Genomic DNA, 18,047 nt, shown 5'->3' on the forward strand with positions numbered 1-18,047 from the left:
ATGACTGGAATAATGTTAAAAGCGGCGTTAACCCCAACTCACTCACTCACTGACATTAATGACACCTAGTGTCACTGACATGGTGGGAAAGTCTATGTTCACATGCTTTGTTTGTACTTCATGACAGTTAAATCAAGTTGCATTAGCATATACAGAATGGCTAAAATCTCTCAGTACACTTGGAAATATTGGATGTTTGTTTATTTGGAGAAGCTGTGTGAAAATTAGAATTTCTTTTAATGTAAGGTGAATACACTGTCTGATATATTTCTTTACAATTCTGCCAAAGATTTGAGGTGTTACACAAAAAAATGTTTAGCCATTAACACCCATTGCACAGCCAGATTTAATTAAAACCAGAACAATTCTTCTCGACATTGAATTATTATTACATTAGAGAAGCATGTTGGCAACAGAAAGTAAGTAAAAAGAATGTTCTGAGGTTAGTGGCTTGAACTAGAGCAGCTGTTGGCATACAGTTTCATTGCAGAATGGGAGAGTTGATTTATCTGCTCTCGATCCTGGCTATCACCAGGCACCCCTCATATCTTGGAACCACTTGTAAGGCAGAGGGTAGCCCGGTGCTTAAAACGGGGCCTGTCCAAAAAACAAAACTAATTTCAGTTCCCCTCATGATTCAATCTTTGCACCCCACTTGTGGTGTTTCTGGCCCTGATATTGCTGGGATAAAAACCCTACTCACTCACTAACTCACCTGAATGTTGGCTCAGTACCTGTATCTCAGACTTTGAGATAGAAAATCTCATGGTGTCTGTGAGCCCTGTGTTGGTCCCAGTGTGTAGAAATGCTGCATAATTTAACCTTTGTCACTAAGGAGATATTAATGCCCCATAAGACATCTATTGATTGTGAAATTACTCTCACTATTTTGATTTGGGCATAATTACGACAAATGCTCCTTAAGGTTCCCAGTTTTTTCTTTGAATGTGACATTTTACTGGATTCCGGGTCTTCTTTAACAATATATATTTAATCTATGAAATATTATTTTACAAAAGATATTTTTTTAATGTTAATGGAACATGGCTAATAAATGCTACACTTGCTTATTTTTATCATCTTGATTTTGGACCTTAGTAACTATTAAGTAAAATGCAGATATTTAAGATAAGACAACTGTCCTGTCATTCTGTAGTGGTAAACAAAATATAAAAACAGTTTTTTGAGGTTACGTATTTTTAGAGAACAGGCTGTATGTGTAAATACAAGTAATATAACCCTGACATTGTTACCTTATTTGGATTAGTTACTCTATCATGCATGTTGATCTCCGTGCCACCACCATCCCCCGTCTATTTCAGTTAGTGTTGTTAACCATTGCTGTAGGTGCAAACTGTTGCCTGATGTTGTATGGCATGACGCATGCTGCTTGGTTCAGAGCTTGGCATTAGTTACTTTGAAGACATTATTCGATTTAATTCCTGCAAAATGTTAAGTTAGTGTTGCTGATCAAGGCTTGTTTATTATTTTTGGCATGCCTTACTTCATTTGCTTTTGTTTAAATTTAGAAACTTTCTTTGTTTTTGTTTTTTGTTGTAAAGTGTTGCACTTGCACATGCAAAGTTTAGAAGGATGTCTAGTTATTTTTGCAGAAATACTGAGAGAAACATTCATGATAGTCAATCTGATGCTAAGATTTATGTTGGTTATGGTAATTTATAATTAACAATATGTCTCTCCCATCCAGTATATGGTTATAATGTGCATACGACCAGTTGTTCCTCACAACTAATATTATGTGCCACTGCATGGTCATCCAGCCTATGTTATAATGTGCATACGACCAGTTGTTCCTTACAACTAATATTATATGCCACTGCATGGTCCATGCATGAAACTATATCGAGGATAGATTTTCCAGTATTAGTATTTCATGCAATAGTCGACAGATTGTCAGACTTTGTGTTTAAGATCACCATTTCTTTAATTTTAGCATCTGTGATTGGTTTCTATATTATGTATTTCTATCAAATCATCTTTTACTAACACAACTGCATGATGCTAACCATCAAGTACCTCTGTTTATTTTATAACAATTATGTTTAATTATATAAAGGGCAAATAAAGTCAACATAGCAACTTTGCAGATTTTAATACTTTAAGGCATACTTAATAACAAACTCTTGACTGACATTAAATTTAAAAAACGGAAAATAGCCTAGAACAGACAATAATAAACGACAGTTGAAATCGTCCCCAAATGAAAATTCCGCCACTGAGGGGATTCCCCTTTCTGGGGTTAAAATGGGTTCCTGGTGTTTGGCTAATTGACACTAGGTTGGTCTCCATTATTTAGCTGTAATATTGCTGACTGGCAATCAACAACATTCACTATCTGAGATGTCTGTATAAACATCTTGTTACATTGATGCAGAGGACAGGAGAATATATATATATGTATCTATTGCAGCTAATATAAGATAGCTACACGATGAATCACAAAGAACAATGAAGAACGAAGGGTGGTTTATTTTACAATAAAGCATTCTATCATGACGTCATTTTTGGAGATTTGAACATACACTCGCAATTTGATGACGTCGTAAAGTGGATGGTGTTATTTTTTATAGAGAAGTGTCTAGTGAGTTGTTCCCCATAGATGTAGCTGGGCATTGCAGATAAACGCAATGGCAGACCGGTTGCATCCAAAAGTGGGAGAGATATGACAATCGGTACTGGGAGAAAATGTACAGATAATCGACATGAATATTATGAGAATATTTGGAAAAAACAAAATTACTCCCCTGTTCATAAAATCGACGTCTGATATTGCCGAGGTCGGATTCCTCTATTCAGGGAGTCATCATTATTTAAATAGGCTAAATATGTTTAAAGCTTGTACATTGTATTAAAAGATCCTTAAAAACTAATGTACATAATATTGATATCTCATTTGTTTTATTCTCCCTGCAGTGTTTTATTGTACGGTAAACAAGTCCCACTTGTTGTATATTTCTTAAATAGTATTGTACATATGTTCAGAGCCTACTCCAGTCTACTGACATTTAGTTCAGAGGGCCATCAATGCTATGATGATTGGTCTGGTGATGGTGTCATCATTGCACACTCTCGTCTCGACCAGTTGCAAGTACGGAACAATCTGTTATTTAAAACCTTGTGAAACTGGGAATATCTGCGAGTTGATGCCTCGCAGGACTCTTTAAGACTTTGCCTGCTCATTTTCAGATGAAGGAAATTTGAGACAATGCTTTACATTTGAAGGCAATTTGAATAGAATTAGTCTTTAAGACGCATTCAGAAGTTGGAAGAACATGAAGCCATGACGATTTTATGGATAATTACTTCTACATTATTTGTAATGAGGTTTCAGGGCTACTTCTTGCCCCATCATCAGGTGAATACTTAGTGAGAGTGTTGAGTTGTGTATAGTATATGTTCTTCTTAAAACAAAGTTACATCCAACACTGTCTGTATGGTGATCTGTTACCAATGATCATCATTACAGTGTTTCCAGAACAACGTTGTTTTATTTAGCAGCTAGGATGACAGTTCAAGTATACATATTGTGCCAGTTGATAAAGAATTGTAATTGTAATTGTAGTTTCAATGTTATTTTCCAAATTTCCCAGCAACAATTCTGATATTTGTCAAGATTTCACACAAGGTGTATAATTAATGTTTTAAAAATGTGTTTATTTTCTACTGTTATTGGGCTCTCTACTCAAATGTATTTTTTTAAATGAATGTATATATGACATAATTATAAGCAAGTACTTTCCACTTCAACACTTTAAGGTAGTTTGTTTTAGGTGAATGGCAAATATTCTGTCTGTGATACAGGGCTTCATATTCCTAGCAAATATATCCTGGCCAACCAGTGTGGCGCACTATTAGAATCCACTTGCCAAGTTTCAATACAACCAGCCTTAATGAAAATGCACATAACATTGCAATTTTTTCATCAGTGATATACTCTTTTTGGCATTGTCCTGAGTTTATTTATCATTTTACCATATATCTAAATAAATAAAAAAAACTAGCTGCTCTACATTATGTATTTACAGTTACCAGCTGTCAGAACTTATTATCGACTAGTCAAGTTGTCTTAGTCCATAGATCTTAGTCTAACGCACTACTTTCTAAAAGTAGTTTTCATGTCAATGCCTTGTCCCGATAATAGCACTTGCCATCTGACCGCCTCAGTGGTGTAGTGGATAATGTGTCTGCCCGAAGAGTGGAATGTTGGGGGTTCGATCATACCAAAAGACGTTAAAAGATGGTACTTGTTGTTACCCTATAGGTGCTACGACAATGGCATGATGGGAATAAAACAAGGACTAACCAGACTGGGTATCCATGTTAAACTGCAGCATGTTATATCTCAGTGAGCTAGTACTGGAGAACTGGCATACATCCGGACCAGAACAGGCATCCACACACGTGCATGCATGTCGCTACATAAGTGCAATATTCATATATGCGACATGAAAACCCATTTGACCTCACTCACTATCACGGCCAGTAGCAATATGAAGAGGGTGAACAGGATTGAAGTACACGAGCAGTTGTTGAGTCAGCCAGGATGTTTGTCTACCCCTGCACTCAAAATTTGTATTGTGTTATTCATAGTAAAACAAGGAATATAATCTACCTGAATTCAAGGTAGGTATGTTCATTGTCTTCCAAAATCTTAATGAATTCAAAAATATTTTATGTGCCAGAAACTGTAGACCATATACCTTTTAGTTTATGTACTGATTACTGTGAGGTAGCCAAGGCGCCAATTGCATGGCACATTGGTTAATGATTATCTACTTGTCTTTATTAATCTCATGGGGATTCCAGGTAGGAATAGGTCCCCAGCAACCTATATTGGCCGTAAGAGTATAGATCAGGGTATCTGGCTCAGTGGCTTTGCATGTCATTGTACCCATCTGTGGGTTGCTGCTTATAATATCAATCACTGGATTTATGGGTCCAGACTCAATTATTCACAAGCTGCTGTTATATAGCTGGAATATTGCTGGGTGCAACGTTAAACTAAGATGTAAGCTTAAATACACTTCCAATCAAAAGGTAAAGAATTGTTTGCCTAAATTTTGTTTTGATCAGCAGATGAGCAAATTAATTGTTCCGTATGAGTTTCCCTGTGTGGAAGCTAGAGAAGCACTAATGCCCTCCTGAGCTGGGTTGCAGAGTGTGCTTGTACTGCCATTCATAACTTTGATCAGATAGATGTCTTTTGAAGGGTAACAAATTAATCATCAGGAATAATCACTCCTATTTTAGCCAAGATGCCCCACTCAGTGAGGCTCCCTGCCTTCATAAACTGTCATGAGCTTCCAAGAGATACCATTAGACATAGCTATTTATGTAGCTGATGCTCCTTTGATGTGTGATAGTTGCTTGTAACGTATTTATCCTGGTCTTGTGTGGACTGACTCGAGTGTCTCCCAGTGTGGAGACTCGCACTTGTCAAGGCTGCTGGCTGGCCGTCACAACAGCTTGTAGAAGGTGGTGGTCCAGGACTTGTGGAGTTGCTGCTGGAACATTGATCATGGCAGTTTTCAAGGTTTTACAGGTGGAGCAGCTGTTGGTTCTGAATGTTTGCATATTATGCTCAAGTCTATTCTGTGGAATTTTAACGAATTTTCATGAATTATGGCTTATTAAGGTACTTTTTCTTGAATTTCCCTTTATTGTACAGAGTGATGTATGGACATGGATAAAATGTTGATTGATTTCAAATTTGGAAATAGCATGGCTTTTCAATTAGAGCTTATAATAATGCCAGGGATTACTATGACAACAGGGTGATTGATTTGGTTCGTGAAAAAATCTAATGTCTATCTACACTAAAACTTAGCCAGTAAATCACTCAACAGAGTGTTTTCTGGGACATGTTTTGAAGTTGATGCCAAATGGCTTAGCAGATACACATTAAAAAAAGTTTAATGAAATAGGCTTTATGGCTGACTGTAATTTGGAAATAGTTACGTTGTTTATAAAGCCTTGATTCTTTAAGGAAAACAATAGATATCAGGCCTCTTTTTAGCTTTGTAAAACATGCACCAGTGTGACCTATTATTGATAAATGCAACTTAATGTTTATGTCAACATGCACCCAGTGCATGTCAAAACATTTCAAATTTGTGTCTGCCTAATCCTTACTTGTCCACCTGACAATGATCTTTGAACAGATTCAGTGCCTCTAAGGTATTCATGCTTTTGTGGGCTTGACGTCATCACTCTTCGAGTACTTCAATATTGTGTGCACATATTTTGATTGTTTGATTACGTTTTACAGCAATATGCCATTAATTAATGTGACAGTGGCAGCAACCGGCTTTTCAACTTCCAACTTTGATCAGTTTATGGGACCTGAGTGCAACATGGCTTTGGCTGGTGCAACTGGGTTTTCATAACAACATGCACCTGGTGCAAGTTAAATCAAGTTGCTTAAACCAAGCCCTGGAGTGAGTGAGTCTGGTTTTATGCCGCTTTCAGCAATATTCCAGCAATATCACGGCGGGGGACACTAGAAATGGTCTTCACACATTGTACCCATGTCGGGAATCGAACCCGGGTCTTCGGCGTGACGTGCGAACGCTTTAATCACTAGGCTTCCCGACCGCCCCACCAAGTCCTGGATATTCTTAAGATACTTCTGTTTTTGTCTTCAGAGTGTTCAAAATTAAGAATTGAAATCATGGGGTCTTCATTATCAAGTTTGAAAAATCAAATAGAATTGGGGTCACTGTACATTAAAAAATTGTCAAGAATATTTAAAGAACCCTAAGTACCCCACTTAATAACTCTTAGTCGGCTTCAGATGACTTGTTAAGCGGATTTCAACCCTCCAGCATTTGCCGCCTTGGGGATACACTATTGTGATGAGCACTTCCGTGGCATCTGATAACATTTTGTGTCAAGTCAAGTATAAGACTTTCTTCACAAAACTTTGCACACAGCATTCCAAGGAAGCAATTTGACACCCAACAAACTTAGAGGGTTGTTTCCAGAACTTGTCCCAAACCAGGTCCACAACAGAGTGTTATAAGGGTGATCTGTCATCTCATGGTGAGTCAGAGCAAGAAGTTGAAACGGAATAGGAGGAAATAAACTGTTGATCAGTGCTGAATATTATACACAACACCTTGACATCTGAGGCATGGACCAGGGCCCACTTGCACAAAACGATCTTAGCGCTAAGACTATTGTAAGCCTATGTTAAAGTATGGGAGTGAATAGGTATATACTGACCTACAAAAGAACACCCCCAGAGAGCAACCAAACTATGAAACATGTACACACTTTAAATAGAAATAGCCACGCAAATTACAAACAAGAGGCAATCCCCATAAAGTGTGCATCATCATGATTAAAACTCACGACATTTCCAATGGAGACCGCAACAAACTGAATTGAATGCATGCATGGTGCAGGTAGATTGGTGGCAGGTGATAGTGAAGGGAGTGGGAATTAGGGACGAAGAGGCCACAGATATTGAGTGAGTGAGTGAGTTGGGTTTAATGCCGCTTTTAACAGTATTCCAGTTGTATAGCGGTGTGTCAGCTTAATATGGAAGCAAAGCCCGAAGTGAAACCCACTTTGGTGAAATCCACGAGCACGGGTATGGTGCTATGGTGCTGACAAACCTAGAAACATAATCGGGGCGAACCGGATTCGAACCCACAATCATAGGTTGGCGTGCCTATCAAATGCCACAGCAAATCATGGCGCCTTAGACAACTGGGCCACCCGTCTCTCTCTCTTTCTCCTCTTCTTCCCCCCCAAGATATTGTGTGGGGCAGGTATTAATTGATTGGTGGCAGGTGATAGTGAAGGGATTAGGAATTAGGGAAGAAGAGGCACAAGGGATTGAGTGATGCAGGTAGATTGGTGGCAGGTGATAGTGAAGGGAGTGGGAATTAGGGAAGAAGAGATGCAAGGGATTGAGTGATGCAGGTAGATTGGTGGCAGGTGATAGTGATGGGAGTGGGAATTAGGGAAGAAGAGGCCCAAGGGATTGAGTGATGCAGGTAGATTGGTGGCAGGTGATTGTGAAGGGTGTGGGAATTAGGGAAGAAGAGGCCCAAGGGATTGAGTGATGCAGGTAGATTGGTGGCAGGTGATTGTGAAGGGAGTGGGAATTAGGGAAGAAGAGGCCCAAGGAATTGAGTGATGCAGGTAGATTGGTGGCAGGTGATTGTGAAGGGAGTGGGAATTAGGGAAGAGGCCCCAGGGATTGAGTGGTTTGTATCTTGGGCCGTTTCTTCCCTAATTCCCACTCCCAACAACATCACCTGCCTCCACTATACCTGCTCCTTCCCTTTTGGTTTTCTTCACTTAAGTTTTTTTCTTTTAATATATATGTTTTACACATTCTAAAGATATATTCATACTGGCCGGGCATTGTACATACCTACTCGAACAACAAAGCACTTTTTGTGCTGTACAATGCGTGACACTTAGATATAAATCTTCTTCCTAATCCCTACACCATCACGTGCCTCCAATCTCAATGTGTTGGGGATTCTTGTAGATGAGCTCCTTCACCTACTCCTCCAACCATCATCTCATTTTCAATTCTTCCTCAAATTCTTGGACTAGTTAGACTTATTGCTGTTAAAATGTCCTATAGATTTTTTTCAACATTGGTAATGATGGTGAAAGTCTGTTTAGAAACTGATATACTGGTTGAGGATATCCTACTGCCTGTTGTCTCTAGATAAATCTCTTCTGTATCCCCCTCTTCATCGCCGACCCTGAGTGTACTCCCTGTCCCACTCTCATCCACACATCTCCCCTTCTTCATCTGCGGGGGTTCCCCTCCCAACACCTCGCTGTTCCTTACCGTTCCTCCTTCCCATCACCTTACCAACAAATTCCTCTGATGAAGGTCACCCAGTTGACTGGAGGTGTGAAGGAGGAATGTGAGACTCAGTGGGGCACCTGTAGATTAGGGAGGGGGATCGAGAGGGAGGAAGGATGGAGGAGAGATGGAGGAGAGCAGGGGGTGTTGGAGGAGTTGGAGGAGAGGGGATATATACAGATATAGAAAAGGAATATATCTCTGGGTGGTTTGTATCAACAAAAGTATTTGTGATAGTAGGGGGTGGGGGTGGGGGATATCTAGAAAGATGAAGTGTGTATATCCCTGTGTGGTTATTTATCAGATTATATTGTATGATTATCCTAGCAACTGTCTTGGAAGGTCCAGTTCAGGATTACTGTCCTTAAAGCAAGTTTTAACACATATCCCCAGGAACAGTGATTTTCGATCAGACATTCTGATATTGATAATGGTGTTCAAGGGATATACAACCATAGTTATTGAATAAAATATGAACAGACGGATATTGCAGTCAGTTCTGTCTAAGATGATTGTGGTTGGTTGGCAACATTCCCACCCTTAACGAGCTTAATGAATGCTTGCTTAATGGGGCATCAAAGCCTTACTTCAGCCGCGCTAATTCTGTTAACTGTATTGTTTACAGAACTTAGAGACGATTGAGAAAAAAGTTTGACCCCAATTAGCATGGAGTGGGCGTTAGCATTGTTTTGATGTGAGCAGAATGGGGTTGTAGTTAGATGCTTTGTGAAGTTTAGAAGGGATATGCAGTTGTGAGGTTTGGTAAAGAGATTACGCAGCTCTTAGAACAGGAAACCTTACCAATAGATGGAAAGGCTGGCTTGGTGGAAATACTAATGAGATTACGCCAGAAATTTCAGGTAAGAAAGTTGTGACTATAATGAAAACATTTTGGTGGATTCACATTTGTGAATGTCAGCTTGACACATTCCTTCGGGCTAGAGATTTGGGAAATTTTAAGATATCTGGTTTCTGGAGGGTTCTTGATCATACATCCTTGCTTGTAACAATCTATTAAACATATGTGCCTTTTGAAAATGTTTACATGACGTTAATTGTCTGTAATCACATAGGGCATTTTGTTCCCAGTGCGTGGAATGTTCCCAGAATTGTTTATGTATTTACAGAATTAAAAACAAGACCTCTTCATTGACTGCCCAGCTATCAGATTACTTGCATCTTTGATATTTATTTCTGGCTTATGTGAGTGCCCTGCAGAAGTAGATTGCTTCAAGTTGGATGCACAGAGTAGAGCATATAGAGCGGAGGGTGGTTATATTTCTTCCTTGCCAGTCTTCCATGTTATTTTGTTCCCATCAACACTCATTCAGTCTTTCCATTTCTGCTTTCCCATCCTTCTATCTTCCCTGAAGTGTATTTTGCCATGTCCATGACCCAGCAATTTATCATTTGAACAGTGTGACTTTGGCCACAAATCCACCAAGCCTTGGTCAAGTCAAATTTATTTTGGTCAAGCAAGAAAGGTTCATAGATTAACACACAAATCTGCTGGAAAGGATGTTCAGTGACAAGTCCTCGCTATGTCTTTGAAAGGCCATTTAGAAGTGATACACATAAGGAAGAGAATTTGTGGATGTCAACTTCTTTATTATGAGGAACACAACGTCTTGGAGTATATACTTACTCCTTCATCAGGTGAATGAATTACTCTGAAACATTGTGTTCCTCATTATAAAGAAGTTGACATCCACAAATTCTCTTCCTTAAGTCCTTGTCCGTACACACACAGTTTAAATTTAATTGCACCACCCATCCTTTATTTTATTTTATAATTCATTTTCATCACCCATCCATTAGTTTATTTACATTATTTGTAACATATGTTCCATTCAGTCCTGGATTCCTTCTGTGTCTCACAGACACATGTGGGGCGGTCGGGTAGCCTAGTGGTTAAAGCGTTCGCTCGTCACGCCGAAGACCCGGGTTCGATTCCCGACATGGGTACAATGTGTGAAGCCCATTTCTGGTGTCCCCCGCCGTGATATTGCTGGAATATTGCTAAAAGCGGCGTAAAACCATACTCACTCACTCACTCACAGACACATGTCGAAGTATCTTCCTGCACGTAGAACCTGTTTACTTGTTACTTGGAAACAGGTAGACCTAATACTCTTAAACACTTGTGCATAGGAAAACAACATGTGCAGTACTTATGATCCACACTGATTGGTGAGCTTCACAGCCTCCAATAACTGCACTACTCTGCACCGTTGCCTGTATGGAAGTGACCCGACCTTAGAATACCTTCACCGAATTTTTCCTTGTCATTTCAAGGATATCTAAGAAGAAATTGGCTGCACTGTGAATAGATTTTTGGTGTATTTCCAGAGGCCCGTTATCTATCCATGTCCCTGTGTGTGATAGTAGTTAGCAGGGCTAGCTTGTAATGGGAGGCGGAAATATCGGGTTGTCTGCCGTGGGCTGTGGGAGCTAAATGTTAGGATGACATTGCCCAACTTGTTATTTATGGCTATATCTGATACATTGTCTGTTACTTCTGTGTTCGTTTATCATATTTTATGTATTAAATAGAAATGAGTTGCCATGTGTTACATGAAATAGTGAGAGATTTATTAATACTTCAATTATTCATAAACAAATAGTACTTTGTTTAGTAATGGAATGAACAAGATAATATCCGAAAAGGAAAATTTCAAATCTAAATATGAGATGAGACTGATGCAATTATGGATATTCTCATCAAATGTTGACATGTATGCTGTGAACTTAGAGGGTTTTACATGACACACGATTCCTGCGTACCGTATTCGACGTAATAAGCGCCCCGCTCTAATAAGCGCCCACGGCGATATTTGATGATATATATTATAATATATATATTTGAACAATCCCAATTAGCACCCCTTCCGATTGATCAATGTACACAAGACTTATATATTCGTGTATAATACGCACGCGTGTGTTATATGTACCCTTAATTATGGTCAATAAAATTCTGGAAAAATATATCTGTCGTATTTATATATGTCGAAATTTATCTTTCAACTCTGTTTTTTTCCATCAAAATAATATTCTAATAAGCGCCCCCTGTTTCTAATTTTGAGAGCGCCCTGGGCGCTTATTACGTCGAATACGGTATTTGACGTTTAAGTTTCCTGAAATACTCTTAGAAGTATTTCATATGAGTCAAAACTGACTCAATAAATTTGCTGAGGAAATCTAAATTCTAACTTGCGTATTTACAGTGTTTAAAACAATATACTGACCGCTACTCCGCTAGTTGTTTAAAATAAAACAAGTCTACAAACTTTCAGAATTAAATGAGACTGCAATTTCTTTCATATAATAGAAATTTGGAATTTCTAGAAAGTCATAGCTCCCCAATTTAGACCATGACCCCCCCCCCCCCCCCCCCCCCCCCCCAATAAAAAAAAAAAATAATAAAATAATAATTATTAAAAGAATAAATAAATAAAAATAAAATAAAAAAATAAATGAAATAAAAAATAAAATTAAATAAATAAAATGTGGCGAGTCATCATGACTCCCGTTTTTCAAGCTTTGTAAAACCCTGAACATTTATTTCTTCAGCTTGTTGCATACAACTCTGATATATACTATTATTCAATTGAAATTTGAGTGTTGTAACATGATTTATTAATGGTATGAACATTTATTTCTAAATGTGGTTCAAAGATTATCCAATTGAAAGTTTTTATAGATCTTGCATGTCATAAATAATCGTTTCAAGTGGTGTAAAAGGCTATTAGAATTACAGGAAATAGTTATGTTTTTCAGTTTGCCATTTTAGACAGCCCCCACACATTCAATATCCACAACCACCACAAACGTCACACAGCGCCAGAACGCATGGTTTGAATTAAGGTTTATTTACATAACCATCCCTCATAATAAGTTAAAACATGTGGTGATTCTGTGTTAACATATCCTCTTCTGTTGGGCCTTTGAAGTTGGCATATAGGTACATGAGAAGTCTCCAAGCCTCCTCCCCTTTAGACAAAGGAAGTCTTAATCTCCTAATGTCCCACTAATCCCTTAATCCTGCTAATCCACTTATCCTTCTCAATGCCTCCCTTGGTAATGAAGCTATTGTCTGGATTGGGGAATTCAAATCTGCTGCATCAAGTGGTTCCGCTTTTGCTGCCTTGGCAAATAAAATGTGAAAATGACTTTTCGTTTCTGAATGTGTAAACTGATATTGGGACGTGATGTGTGTAAATAATACATTTTGTTGCCTCTGTATGTTATCTGTCTGTGTGAATTCTCTTAAATTATTCATATAAAACTAAAGTGTTGTGGTTAATTGGTTGATCATGCGGGTTCGTCACCAAACCATATCTGATAAACCAGGAGATATAAGTTATCATATACTTTATAAATATTTCATTTTCATAACAGATGCTAGTTTTCATTTGGGTTTGAAGGAAATTGAAATGGTTCATAGGTTGGCTTTGCCTGGATCATAGGTGGGGAACCATTGGAATATAAAAGTGAATGAGTGAGTGAGTGAGTGAGTGAGTGAGTGTTGGCACCAAGACAAGAACTATGACAAACAAGCAGTTTCCCTAGTCTGTACACTGTAACTTCTGAATGTTATATTACATTGCTTGACCATTAGGTTATTAAAGTACTTTCTATATGGTCAGTGTAAATGAAAAAGTACAATATATTTTTTGGTTACAAAAATATTGAACAGATAAACGTTATCCAGGTGAATTAAATTGTAATGAAGAAAGATTGAGACGGCTGTTGGACTCATTAAATGACTTGTTTTCAAAAGTCATAATTATTAATTGAATGCACATGAGCCCCAAGAACCAAGTTATGAGAGATTGTGTTAAGAATTGAGCCATGAGAAAATGTGTTAAGAATTGAGTCATGAGAAATTGTTATGAATTGAGTTATGAGGAATTAGAACAGTGCAGATGCAACAATGAAATTTATGTTATGATTAAGTTGAAGTAACTGAAGCAGAGACACTTGTGTATAATGAAACAATTAATCATCTGTAATCCCTTCAATTAGCTGTTGCTCTGTGAGTGACCCTTGCAGTTACCACACAGAGAACATGCACAGTACTTACCATCCTCGACCCATCATCTCCCACCCCTGCTCCCCGTCCCCATCCCCTGCCTCTCCAACTTCCCTCACTCCCCTTCCCAACACCCCCTCGTCTAACACCCCCTGCCTCTCCGTCTTCCCTGCTCCCCGCCCCCACACCCCCTCGTCTAACACCCCCTGCCTCTCCATCTTCCCTGCTCCCCGTCCCAACACCCCCTCGTCTAACACCCCCTGCCTCCATCTTCCCTGCTTCCCTTCCCAACACCCCCTCGTCTAACACCTCCTGCCTCTCCATCTTCCCTGCTCCCCGTCCCAACACCCCCTCGACTAACACCCCCTGCCTCCATCTTCCCTGCTCCCTTTCCCAACACCCCCTCGTCTAACACCCCCTGCCTCCATCTTCTGTGCTCCCCTTCCCAACACCCCCTCGTCTAACACCCCCTGCCTCCATCTTCCCTGCTCCCCGTCCCAACACCCCCTCGTCTAACACCCCCTGCCTCCATCTTCTGTGCTCCCCTTCCCAACACCCCTTTGTCTAACACCCCTTGCCTCTCCGTCTTCCCTGCTCCCCATCCCAACACCCCCTCCCCGTCCCCACACCCCCTCGTCTAACACCCCCTGCCTCTTCATCTTCCCTACTCCCCTTCCCAACACCCCTTGTCTCCCACCCCCAGCTTCTCCATCTTGCCCCTACTCACCCTCAAGAGAGCAGTCCTTCCTTTCCCAAGATGTTTATTCAACACTTTTCAGTTAAAAAAAACCTTGTAGGAAGTTAATTGTGAGCTTGTTATTATAACAGCCAGTATATCTTATGTCAAGGAGGGCTTCCTGTCTGTGGGTCTGGTGAGAAGTGAGTAGATCATGGTTATGTAACAACAACAGTTAAGCATATATTAAACACGGTCTGGCATTGGAACGGCTTCTGTCTTGTCACTGGCCACAGACATTATGAAGTTCATTATACCTGACAAGTTTTTGGCCTGTGCTCCCCTCTGGAACAGCTATCGTAGGATAAAGGTGAATGCTTTTTACTAAGAATTTTGGCATATCGAAAGCAAGGTTGAAATATTTCCTTTTATTCTTTGATAAAATGTGGTTCAGCAAGTGTCGGTCTAATAATTTCATTGATCTCCCTTATGTCAACAATAAACTATTGGGAGAAGGTTGTAATGTGTTATTTTCAAGATAAAAAGATGGGAAAAAAACCTGTTTTCATCCACTTAGTGTATTAGTGTAGGATTGTTGGTTTGGTGTCTGATGATATTCAGAGGTTGTTGTGCATGTTAACCTCTGTGTAAGGACGTTGGAATATGATTTGCTAAGGCTCCATGGGAGAAAAAGACAACATCTATTATGATCAGTCATCTTAAAAATATATGTCATTACAAAATTTATGTTTTCATCAGTAGTGATTTCTCATTTTCTAACTTTGAAATATAATATTACCGTTTTCGACATAATAAGCGCCCAGGGCGCTCTCAAAATTAGAATGAGGGAGCTCTTATTAGAATATTATTTTGATGAAAAACAACAGAGTTGAAAGATCGTAAATTTCGTGGTTTATGCTGACAGCCTGAAATGTTTATATACGACAGATATATTTTTCCAAAATTTAATTGCCCATAATTAAGGGTGCAGATAACAAACGTATTATGCACGAATAAATAAGTCTTGTGTACATTGATCAATCGGAAGGGGTGCCAATTAGCATTGTTCACTAGCCAGTATATTAGCAAATATTGCCGTGGGTGCTTATTAGAGTGGGGTGCTTATTACGTCGAATACGGTATGGCTTTGTATTGCTTTATATTATGTAGCCACGGTGATTCGGGGTAACCATAAGGTTACAGTGTTCACTCGTCACACCCATTGCCTGTGTTTGATTCCTCATATGGGTAAAGTGAGTGAAACCCAAATTTTGATAAAACAATACTTGCTCACTGTATATATGTGTAGCCAATGTTATTTCTCTGTAAACTTGGGCAGTCATTATATTAGGTGGAGCCTCGTGGTCAAAGGGTTAGATTGTCTTGCCCAAGACCCATGTTTATACCTGCATGGGTAAATTGTGTGAAGCCATTCTGGTGTCCCATCACCTTGATGTTGCTGGAATATTGCTAAAAGCATCGTGAAACTATTCTCCCTCACTCGGTAAAAGGTCAGTGTAGTAATTGGTGTTTTCATTCTAACTGGGCAATTTGGATAAGAAAAAGTATGTCTTTGAAATTCTGTCATAAGTTGTTTTTAATGTTCTTTGTGGTTAAGATGAAAGCATTATCATCTTCATATTTTTGCTGAGGACTTTGACATTTGAGTACTTTCTAATCTAAACATAATTGCAAATGCCAAATCTTTGCTTACGGTTGAAACAAGTGTGGCAGTTATTATGGTGAGGAAAGTTTTTTTCATTTTCATACTTTACTTGGCAGTGTTGGGGTTGTGACCCAGGAGCCAAATAGAGTAGAAGTTATGGCATTAATATTTGAAAAAAAAGAAATTTTGTACAGACTAAGATGAGTGGGTGGTTGGACAGTTGTTGTAGGATGCTGATAACTGCATGGAAGCACAGTGAAAAATCAAGCAGTCTGGTGTCCAGTTCTGGTACAACATTCTTGGCACAACATTCTTGGCACTTAGGGTTCGGCCTCAAACGAAGATTTCATCACCTAGGTTTGAGTCAAGGCCCCCCTACATCCCCACCCTCAGTCCAGACCACCCACATCCCCACCCTCTGTCCAGACCATCTACATCCCCACCCTCTGTCCAGACCATCTAGGCCCCCACCCTCTGTCCAGATCCACCTACGTCCCTACCCTCAGTCCAGACCCATCTAGGTCCCCACCCTCTGTCCAGATCCACCTACGTCCCTACCCTCAGTCCAGACCCATCTACGTCCCCACCCTCTGTCCAGATCCACCTATGTCCCTACCCTCAGTCCAGACCATCTAGGCCCCCACCCTCTGTCCAGATCCACCTACGTCCCTACCCTCAGTCCAGACCACCTATGTCCCCACCCTCAGTCCAGACCCATCTAGGTCCCCACCCTCAGTCAAGACCATCTAGGTCCCCACCCTCAGTCCAGACCACCTATGTCCCCACCCTCAGTCCAGACCCATCGAGGCCCCCACCCTCTGTCCAGATCCACCTACGTCCCCACCCTCGGTCCAGATCCATCTAGGTACCTACCCTCAGTCCAGATCCATCTATGTCCCCACCCTCAGTCCAGATCCATCGAGGTACCCACCCTCGGTCCAGACCATCGAGGCCCCCACCCTCTGTCCAGATCCATCTACGTCCCCACCCTCTGTCCAGGTCAACCATGGCATGACAGATTGATTCTTGTAACATGAAAGAATTGGGTGATCCTTAACTATTTGTGAGTAGTATACTTGTCCTGGGGTGTGGAGGAGGCCGGTTCCTGTGGCCCGCTCCTAAACACCAGCTGTTTACTGAAGGACCTGTCTGTTGATAGTGATGTTACATGGCTGCTTCCCTAGTACTGAGTCAGTGGTTGTCTTGCCTCAAAATATTGACATTAGATAATCATAGTGTCAAGCAATACATTGTAAATAAGCAAATAGTTGAGTAAAGGCAGATATTTGACGCTTGACTTTAAATCTGGGAACCATATTTCCTAGCAGGCTTGCTCTTGATTCTCACTTATGTTTGGATGACCAAAAAGCTGATGATATTTATCATGGTGTACTGTTTAGTTTGAAAACAATATTTGTCCTAAGTTGTACTCGTGTTCTAATGGAAGGAAAATAGTACAAAGGGCAAAAAGATATGCAGCCATCCTTGAAAATTGTTGAACTTAGGAAAAAGAAAGAAGGATTTTGAAGGTCCATATACCGTATTCTACGTAATAAGCGCCCCGCCCTAATAAGCGCCCACGGCAATATTGGCTAATATATTGGCTTGAGAACAATCCCAATTAGCACCCCTTCCGATTGATCAATTTACGCAAGACTTATTTATTCCTGTATAATACATGTGTTAAATGCATTCTTAATTATTAGAAATTAAATTCTGGAAAAATATGTCTGTCGTATATAAACATTTCAGGCTGTCAGCATAAACCACGAAATTTACGCTCATTCAACTCTGTTGTTTTTCACCAAAATAA

General features: G+C 39.8%; 1 protein-coding gene across 10 annotated transcripts in view; it reads left to right on the forward strand.

Annotated features, from left to right (window-relative positions):
- The window catches only part of LOC124150850 (protein FAM13A-like), a 100,544-nt gene that overhangs the window by 52,010 nt on the left and 30,487 nt on the right, over nt 1–18,047 (forward strand). Inside the window, exon 1 of one of the 10 annotated variants that reach the window (XM_046522964.2) lies at nt 9,137–9,717. The exons of the other annotated variants lie outside the window; for them this stretch is intronic. Within the exon in view, the coding sequence (XP_046378920.2) occupies nt 9,694–9,717 (24 nt within the window). The 5' untranslated portion in view covers nt 9,137–9,693. Of the gene's footprint in view, nt 1–9,136; nt 9,718–18,047 lie in introns of those variants that run through there. 10 annotated transcript variants of the gene reach the window in all.

Source organism: Haliotis rufescens, unplaced genomic scaffold, assembly GCF_023055435.1.
Source record: "Haliotis rufescens isolate VD_foot unplaced genomic scaffold, xgHalRufe1.0.p SCAF_11, whole genome shotgun sequence".
Classification (NCBI taxonomy): domain Eukaryota; kingdom Metazoa; phylum Mollusca; class Gastropoda; order Lepetellida; family Haliotidae; genus Haliotis; species Haliotis rufescens.